We start from the raw sequence: 10,637 nt of genomic DNA, 5'->3' as shown, positions 1-10,637 counted from the left end.
GCGCGTCATGGAAAAATGGTTCACGGGATCGCACCGCCCAACTGCACATGACTCCAAAACCCTTCCACACACAGTATGAATCATAACCGTCGCCTCCGGCGTGGCCCATATTATCCCACGTGTTTTGTATACACGTGTCACTTACTTAACGGCTTCTGAAAGGGATTATCTTCTTCTTTATTATTATTATATTAGTATTAGTATTACGTAATAACACTCCTCGAGTAATTCCAACTCCCCTTGAATATATAAGTATCTTGTACGTTACTGTATTAAAGCTTTGATCGATCATCTCATTTGAACATTAATTATTCAAAACTAATTCTTCACAAAAATATTATTTACACAAGCGATCGACGGAAGTGAAGAGTAATTCAATTCAAGTAAATGGCGATGAGCTTAAACCAGATCGGAGGTTTGTCGTCTGCGGGGACACCCGTGGCATCATCAGAGTCCAGTGTAGGGGAACCGAAGACGGTGGCGGTGTGGAGGTCGCCCCCGGCGAATATCAGGGTGTCGGTACAGAAGGAGGTAGAGAGGATGTCGCCGTCACCGCCGATGAGCCCGATGAGGGGGGATCTGACAGTAGCGTGCGAAGCGTTAATGACGGGGGAGAGAGAACATAGATTATTAGCATCAAATAACAAAACGAGTAAGGAAGGAGGGGGAGTGCCGGTGTATGTAATGATGCCGCTGGACAGCGTAACGATGAGCGGAGATGGAGTGAATCGAAGGAAGGCGATGAACGCGAGCTTAAAGGCGTTGAAGAGCGCGGGGGTGGAAGGGATAATGGTGGATGTGTGGTGGGGATTGGTGGAGAGGGAAACCCCCGGGGAATACAATTGGGGGGGTTACGCCCAACTCCTGGACATGGCTGTCAAACATGGTCTCAAAGTTCAGGCTGTTATGTCTTTCCATCAATGTGGCGGCAACGTCGGCGACTCTTGCACGTACGTCCCCTCCCTTTCCCTTTTCCTATTTACTTACATCCATCCATTTTATCCATCCATCAAAAAGTAAAATGAATGAATTTATAATCCTTATTCATGATTAACCAAATATGACTAGTATATAACTACTATTACTTACTACAAATTAACGTTTTCTTTCATTCCCATCAAACCATCACATTAGATAAAATTGCTTTCTTTCTTCCTCTAATCTTTCTTGTTACAGAAATATTCAATCATTCATCTGATATAAATCATTTAATTTATACTACTACTATATATATATATACACACTGGGGAAAAGGTTCATGTGGGAACCATTTGAAATCGAAAGAAGTATAAGAACTTTTAAATTATAACTATGTTCATATGTGAATGATACATGTGGATAAATTTGCTCACATATGAACTGATGAAATTATGCTTGAAATTTCTATGTTCATATGTGAATGATACATGTGGACAAATTTGCTCACATATGAACCGATGAAATTATGCTTGAAATTTCTATGTTCACATCTGAATAGTTCTCACATGAACCTTACCCTATGATTCCATTTCGATCTTGACTCAAACAACACATACCATACAAACAGAATATATGTATATATATATATATATATATATGGGGGATGGGAATATAAGGCTGTTAGGTATTTAAGCTTAGGTGTAGAACACTCACATATTATTATTTTTAATCCATATAATTCATGGGGGTCCATAGACAGAACTTAATAGGGGCAGGGAGGGGTTCCAGCCCCTCCAAAATGTCCATTTGTTATCGAATATATAATAGATTTGGCCAAGATTGGAATAAAGTTTCTTTAGTCCAACCGGTAATGGAGGATTATGCAATGTGTTTTACTTGTTTTTGGCGGAGGTTCAAAACATACTACGTCCTTTTTTTTAATACGAGTACTTTTTTATCTATTCCATAACTGTCTCATTGCTGCCTCCTTTCTATTTTAACCTTTTTTATGAGTAGTTTACTATCTATATACATGATGATTGATGATAAATTATAAAAGTATATGTAATTTTATAAATCACGTACTATAAGACATATACTTAACTTGCTAAGTTATACAAATATTAATCTAAAGTGATGGTTATACAAATATAGATATAAAGTGATGATGAATATATCAATTAAATATAAAAATAATCGTATAATTATGTTTAATATGCGATGCATAACACACAAACATCAAATGGTGCTAACCCCTCCAGAAAATATTTCAAGTTCCGCCACTGTGGCCACGCATTTATTCATTAATCAAGAACTATTAAAAATTTGTATGTGAGGAGTTACACACCTAAACTTAGATGTCGGACAACCTTATATGCACTTTATATTGGTTGGTTGTTTTGACCAATGATGTAGACTCAAAATATGATATATGGAAAAGATTAAAAGAAACCCAATGGGTGGGTGTTAATGATCTTATCTAAAAATGCCGTGTACAATTTGAATGACTGAATGAATGCAGGATACCTCTTCCCAAATGGGTATTGGAGGAGATGAATAACGACCCTGACCTTGCATACACGGATCAATGGGGAAGAAGGAATAATGAATATATCTCCCTTGGTTGTGACACCATTCCCTGCCTCAAGGGCAGAACTCCCATTCAATGCTACTCGGACTACATGCGTTCTTTTAGAGACCGTTTCAGTCATCTCCTTGGTCACACTATTGTGGTACGCTCCTTATTACTTCTATTCATATCCTTATATATATATATGTGTATATATATATATATATCAATCAATCAATTGACAACAATTTAAAGCATATATATGTTACTTAATTTGTGGGTGGTAGGAAATTCAAGTTGGAATGGGTCCCGCTGGAGAGCTCCGGTACCCATCTTACCCAGAGAAAGATGGAGTTTGGAGATTCCCAGGAATTGGAGCCTTCCAATGTTACGATAAGGTAAAATTTACACATACACGCCATCCGTTGTTCTCGTGTGTTAGTTTGCAGGCTCTATAGCATCCATCAATGAGTGTTTACGTAACAAATTGCTTTGTATTAATTATTGCCTGCAGTATATGCTCAGTAGCCTGAAAGCCGCAGCTGAAAATTATGGTAAGCCAGAATGGGGTAGCACAGGCCCTACTGATGCTGGTGAGTACAACAATTGGCCCGAAGACACCAACTTTTTTAAGAAGGAAAACGGTGGCTGGAACAGCGAGTATGGTGATTTCTTCCTTACCTGGTATTCACAGATGCTGTTGGATCACGGAGAAAGGATCCTCTCATCCACCACCTCTATATTTGAAAACCAAGGTGTCAAGATCTCAGTCAAGGTTGCAGGTATACACTGGCATTATGGGACCCGATCCCATGCGCCTGAGCTCACTGCAGGCTACTACAACACCCGTTACCGAGATGGCTACCTCCCAATTGCTAGAATGCTAGCACGTCATGGTGCTGTTTTCAATTTCACTTGTATCGAGATGCGTGATCATGAGCAGCCCCAGGACGCTCAGTGTGCACCCGAGAAGTTGGTGCAGCAAGTGACATTGGCAACGCAGGAAGCACAGGTACCCCTGGCTGGAGAAAACGCTTTGCCAAGATACGATGATTATGCACATGAGCAGATCTTGAAGGCAGCTTCATTATCTGACAGTGACGAGATGTGTGCATTTACTTATCTAAGGATGAACCCCGAGTTGTTCCAGGCTGATAACTGGAGGAAGTTTGTGGCATTTGTGAAGAAGATGAAAGAAGGAAAAGATGTGCACAAATGTTGGGAGCAGGTGGAGAGGGAGGCTGAGCATTTCGTGCATGTGACAGAGCCATTGGTGCAAGAAGCTGCTGTTGCTCTTATGCATTAAAAACCCATTTTTATGCATCTCCAGCTACTCTATTTGCTCTGGTATTTTAGGAAAGGGTAATAGTAGAGCAGTTGTGTAATTTACTACGTACTGTAATTAGCAGACAGACAGATAGCTAGACAACTGTAATATTTGGTCGGGTGGGTTTTTATGTATAACGCAATACATATACATTATAAAATTTATGTTTGTTATTTGAAAAGCATCTCAGGTATTTCATACAATCTAAAACTTAGCAACTGTATGGATGTAAAAATGAAGCATAACGAGCTACTTATAGGCCTGATCATCTGGATTGCAAGCAGCCAAATGAATAACTTCAGGATTAATAGGAAACCATAATGCCCAGGAAACAATGCAATTTATTAATAGTATGGAGTAATTACCTGCAATAAAACACAAACAATCATCTTCGTATTAACAAACAATATGGAGAAATCAAGAAACGATCATTAGTGCCTGGCCAATGTGGGGTGGTTATCTGTTTCTTGTATTCATCATCCTGTATGTTCCATAAACTCACTTTAGCTATCTGTTTATTGCTTTTATTTTTCTGAACGGCGAACTATTCTAAAGTAATATGGATGTCTGCAAGTATATGTATATTCTGGCTCTAGTTTTCCCCAAGTAATATGGGGATGCAATGAGCATGGTATTAGTTTATTAGACATTATAGTCGGACTCTGTTTGTTCCTGTATAGTCGGACTCTGTTTGGGGAACCTGTATAAAGTGATTTGAGGGTTTGTTCAGTCTATCACTTCAATTGTTTCACGTCTTAACAATGATGTATAAGGCCGGTGCTTATAGGAAAGAGCTTCTTGGCTGTCAGTTCAGCACCACATGACCCACGATTCCGAACTCTCCCTCTATATAAGAAATTAAGGTTGCGTTTGGTTTGCAGATTCTGATGGAATTTGATGGAATTAAAATTGAATTTCATTCCTTAGTGTGTTTGGTTGCTCAATGGCGAAGGAATATCATTCCATTGGAATGTCAACATTCCTTCATTTGATGGAATCTCCATTCCATGGGGATAAGGGAAGGAATCTCATTCCGTCTCTCACTTAAATCTTAAAAAAATGAAAAACATTCCGTCAAATTCCATTCCATCAGATTCCAATTTCTTCAAAAGATTTCATTCATTCCAAAAACATTTTGTGAACCAAACACGCCCTAAGCTTCTTGGACCCACTTTCCCTCCCTTAAAAAAATATTTTGAACATGACACATTTAGCCGTTGCCTCTCCGGACCCACTCGGACGCATCTCTCAACTTCTTCCTACAGAAGTTTAGCCCGCACACGATTACATCTAACTTCTTGGAGCTCCAGGACGCACCCAGGAGGACTCCATTATAAGCGCATGCCTAATAAACATTTTTAGATGATCGGGACATTATTATTATATAATATTCACATTCTCATATAACTGAACCTTTTGCGTTACAATAAGTTTTGTAGTTAACTAACAAAACAAACTAGATCTATACCTGGTCGTTGACCGGGTTACAAACAATATATAGTTAAGAATATATGAAACATGTTGAACTTTATATACAAAGATAAAATAAATTGACAAAAGTGCAAATATCCAACTTTTATTATTAACGTGTAACATAAAACGCTAACCCTATCAACCTTGAATCCATCCACCAACCCGCCAACTTGATTATTTTAGGTTGGTTAGTTAGTTTGGGTTATCTGGTTAGAGGTTCGGATCAGTTTTTTGACCCAAAATTTATCAAGCTAGATATTTCAACTTGTCAACCTGAACCCGACCTTATTAACACCCCTATACAAATAAAAGACATAAAAAAACTATCAAAACTTAAAATTAATCCGTGAACCTCCCAACCCAGCACCCGTTTAACCTATCAACCCTAAACCCGTCCACCAACATGCCAACCTGATTTATTTGAGGTTGGTGAGTTAGTTTCGGATTATCTTAGCTTGTTAGTTGGTTCAAGTTAGTTTTCCGACCTAAAATTTATCAAGCTGGATATTTTCAACTCGTCAATCTGAACCCGACTTTATGGACACCCCTATACGAATAAAAGACATAAATAAAATTATAAAAAAATATCGAAACTTGATGGGCACGTATGTTATTAATATCAGGTTAATAACAGTTATTTTAAACAAACACGTATATCCGATAAGAAAACAATGGATTGAATTTTATTGCATTGTCGGGCGTCGGGTTTGCACGGCTCTGGCCGGGTTTTGACCCCTGCTCATGACTAACGCCGCTATTGTCACCGCCACCATCCGTCACTATGCCACCGCTGCCAGCAATCACCAATGCCGCATTGCACTGCTACCCTTTAGTGTAATAGTAACAATTCAAAAATATATGACTTGAAATATACTGTATTTACTTTTAATTTAAAAATATATATGTATCACACACGGAAACCCGATCGACCCCGAAAGCCAAACCATCTAAAACTTTCTACCCATTAACTTAGTTTTTTTTGGATCGAGTCTGGGTTGAGTTTTCAACCCGACATCCCGAATAACTTTTTAAAGTTAATAATAAGTGATCTTGACCCATTTGAGCCCAAATCAATCCGCCAACACAATTGATGGTTTTAGGTCAAGTAATTGACTGACTTGACCCAAACCAAAACCAACCTCATCAACCTTATTGACTTAATTGACCCAAAACCAACCCATTTGATATGTCGACTCGTCAAGTCACTTGACCCAAAAACAACCCGTTTGACTTAAAACAAACCCATTTGATGTCAACTCAAATGACCCAGAAACAAACCCATCATAATAAGTTAGGTCATGCTTGAATACTTGTATATTAAAAGTGTTTATACGTACTGAAAAATCATTTCTTTACGGGTGATTTCTACGCAAGTCTCGCGGAGAAATGATCTTTACTTATAAGTGCATAAAGTATATAATTTGTAAATGTTATTAAATTTGATCTTTAGATCAACAATACAACAATCAACCATCCACAATCAATAATAGATGAATAATGTATAGAAAAATATTAGAAAAGATACATAGGGGAGAATAATTTATCGTGTATATATATCCATATATGTATGCATGTGACGACCCTCAATATAGTATAATGATTTCCAAACATATTCACAAGTGATTGAGGAGTAAAAGAGGCGAGAACTAATCTACTCAATATATTTGCATATATAACACTGCACCCTTATTAATGTTAACATTTTTCTTCATATGAAACTTTTAAATTTTTTTCGTACTTTTTCGTGTAGCTTATTTGCACACATTTTTAAGTGTGAATGATTCAACAAATTTGACACTTTTCAAAACTGTGTAAAATAAAGTGTGCTGAATTGACTAATTTGTTGTAGTGGATTGCTATTTTTTGAATGAATCTAATAAAAAAATAATTCTTTTTCTTTTAGCTTCATGAGCAATATTATATAAATTCAATTGTGCATTTGTAGTCCGAAGTTAATACAGAAACCAAATATCTGTATTATATGTATCTAAAATCAATGGCATTTATAGCATATATTCGTATCGAAGGAGAGTAGACAAAGTTAGTTTACGGCCATTTCATAAAGACATAAACTCCATTACGTACAATATAAGGGAAATACAAACTCCTTAAGACTAATTATGCCCACCACACTAAACTAAAGGAAGATATACATGTAATTTAATTTAACATGGTAACATGAAAACTACTCCCAAATACTGTAAAACTAAGTTAAACATGAAGTTAGACTAATATGTTGACTTTTAAATAGGTATTAGCTAGTTAATAAAAAAAATTTACCATAATTAAATATCAAAGTTGACTTTTAATTTTAATGGTGGAGATTCATTTGTTGGTTTATTTTTAATGGTTTGGATTAGAAATAATTTTATATATATATATATAATTTTGACAGAGCAAACGGTTTCATATATAAAAAACAAACCACATTCACATAGTTATCAGTTGCGGATCGTTATGAGGATGTTTGTAGTAATTGCTAGGCAGGGTTATCACACCTCACACGAACAATGTCTCTGGTTATTATGAAGTTTTAATCTCTAATTACAAATAAGAGAGGTATTGTTATTATTATGGAAGAGTTACATATATAATCCACTTTTAAGACATAATTATATATCTATTAAAAACATGTTTTAAAATCATTGTATTTATGAATTAAAAACTTGTACTTTGGATAAATGTATAATTATGTCTATTAAGTAGGATATATAAGCAAATTTTCCTATAATTATTACGAGAGCAAGTACTCGCGCGTTGCGACGGTGAGATGGTGGGGTGATAGGTCATAGAGTGTGATAGCCAAATGCCTTAACCGTACGAGCTCCACCCTCAGATTTAAAAATTCATCGAAAATATATCGAATGACATCTTTAATGAAAGAGCATTAAATTTTAAGAACACCCATACAATTTTTATAATTTATCGATGTACGGTTTTTGAAATAAAAGATTTTGAATGAATTGAAGGAAGAAATGATTTATGGAGGAGAGAGAAAAAAAAAGATTGGTTGAGATTTGAAGAGAGAGAAAAGGTTTTAGGTAAATATAGAATTGATATATAGGCATTTTGAGAAAGTAAATGTTGAAACTTAGTATAGATATAGATCATATATAACAATTTAAGTAGTAAAAACTATAGTAGATTTTTTCTTTTTTTAAATGTTACCACAAAACTTTAAGGATTTTTTGTTTTTTCCCCACAAACTTTAACTTTGTTCACATTTGGTCCTTAAATGTACAAATAGGGATGCATAACGTACAATAACAAAACTTGGATGGTTTCACAAATCTGCTATGAACTTTTATCCTTTTTACTTTTTATCACATAATTTTAATTTCCTAATTACTCTACAACTCTCTCTTTTTTTTTTTCTAGATTTTTTTATTTTTTATTTGCTTATTAAATATATATAGTTATATTTAAAACTATATCATAAATCTTTTTCTATTAAAACAAATTTTTTTAAATTTTAAAGATATATAATATTTTTAAAACTCTTTCAATAAATTATTATATTTGGAAACTAAATTTCTATTAATCATTCTCATTCATATTATTATTTTTTTTTAATCTTTAATACAAATCAAGTTAACTAACTTTTCAAAAAAAAAAACATATGTTTTTATTTTATATCGCTTTAATTATATTATTGGTATTTTGTTCGTGTTTGTTTATTATTTGATATTGAATTATTATGTTATTGTTTTTCATTTCTTTTAATTTAGTTTGTTGTCAATTGTAGTTTAATTATGACTTCTTCTTCGAATAAAAAAAGGGTTTATTCTTTTAAAATTGTTTTGTTCATGTTTTGTTATTTTAAACTGTTTTGTTATTTATTATTTTGATATTTACCGTTGATATATATATATTTTGAGATTATTCGTCTATCGGACGGACCTGAAAACTAGTAAGTTCATACTACTTAATAAAACAAACATCCCTTTTCTTCTATAAACTTTTAAGCCTTTGAAAAACCTCAATACTCCTATTTTCTTTAAAGTTTTCTTTTATAATTAACCTCTACTAGCATGGTACCCGAACGTTACGGCGGATACCATGGACATGGTAATTCGTGATTACCGAAACAGGGAAGTCAGCAATCAAGTAACGATTGTACAAAAACTCCCGTATTTTAACATGTTTACTGTCCACATTCGATTTGTCACAAGTAAATGAAGTTTAATGGAAGGGTATGGTTAAATTTGCGTCAGCTATAGTTAGTTAGTCACATCTATCAATAACCAATTATATACCACATTCAACAACTTTTTGTTATCTTATACAAGTAAATATCATAACTATAATCAAGGTTGCAGAAATCGTTAATCGTTCTCAGGGCGGCCGATAAGCGAGTTGGGAGTACTCAAGTAAGTCTTGGTTTGAGTAGTCAAGTAAGTCGAAAATTATACCGGATGATGAGCCAGCAGTAAAACCATACATAATTTAAAAAAATAAGCTAATTCAAGTAATATTTATGTCTTGGCTTCTAAAATCGAAATCCAATTGTTAAAACAAATATCAATTCGTTTCACACGGTTCTTCCCTTCACAATTCTTCACACAAAAAAACCCCAAGTTTCAAAACCTTACAAAAAAAAAAAATTTCAAACCATTTTTTAATCTAACCCACATACCAAGTTTTGATCTTTTTGGTTTTTGAGAGGGTATTAATCTGATTACGAGGAATACTCCAAAAATGCTTATCGAAAACAACGTTAATCATTGGAGACGAAGCCATAAAGCTACTATTTATTTTTTTTGGAACGAAAAGATAAAAGGCCATTACGCTACTTGATCCTTGCAATTCAAAAAAGAAAAAAACAAACACAAAGATTAGTTTATCTGGGTCAGGTTTAATAACAAAAAAGATACAAACTTTAAGGAAATAAACCTTTAAATGGGATATTGTGATGGGGATTCCATGGATTGAGTAGGTACTTATTACCCAAGTGCTTTCAAATCTCCATATCTCATAAACAACCATATCATATAAATTATGGATTTTTATATGGGTTGATGAAACAAGATCTACTTGCAGTGGTTAAAAAAACCCTAAATCTTCTATATCAACAGAACCCCTAATCCTGTTAAAAAAAAAAAACCCCTAAATCAATAACCAACAAAAACCCAAAATCTTTATAATCCATTGATTCAAAAAATAAAACATATTTGTTACCTAACCTTGGCGGGATTTGCAGTAGCATGAAACCCTCAATGATAACATTCGTTTGAAACTTAGAGGAAGGGATACAGAAGAGTTTTCTTTAAATTGGGTTTTAATGTTTGAATAAAGTCATATTGAATCATGCATTCGGATTGAAAGTCCCGATGGTACGTTAAAATGCTT

General features: G+C 34.5%; 1 protein-coding gene across 1 annotated transcript; it reads left to right on the top strand.

Annotated features, from left to right (window-relative positions):
- Positions 1 to 207: 207 nt before the first annotated feature.
- Positions 208 to 3,996, top strand: LOC122602905 (beta-amylase 1, chloroplastic). The gene is made up of 4 exons (XM_043775520.1): positions 208 to 950; positions 2,441 to 2,651; positions 2,776 to 2,886; positions 3,003 to 3,996. The coding sequence occupies exons 1-4, from the start codon at positions 388 to 390 to the stop codon at positions 3,792 to 3,794; spliced, it is 1,677 nt and encodes a 558-aa protein (XP_043631455.1). The 5' UTR covers positions 208 to 387; the 3' UTR covers positions 3,795 to 3,996.
- The last annotated feature ends 6,641 nt before the right edge of the window (positions 3,997 to 10,637 follow it).

This window comes from Erigeron canadensis, chromosome 1 (genome assembly GCF_010389155.1).
Source record: "Erigeron canadensis isolate Cc75 chromosome 1, C_canadensis_v1, whole genome shotgun sequence".
NCBI classification, from domain to species: Eukaryota; Viridiplantae; Streptophyta; class Magnoliopsida; order Asterales; family Asteraceae; genus Erigeron; species Erigeron canadensis.
The sequence above is the reverse complement of the archived record's forward strand: the minus strand, read 5'-3'. Positions and strand labels throughout refer to the sequence as shown.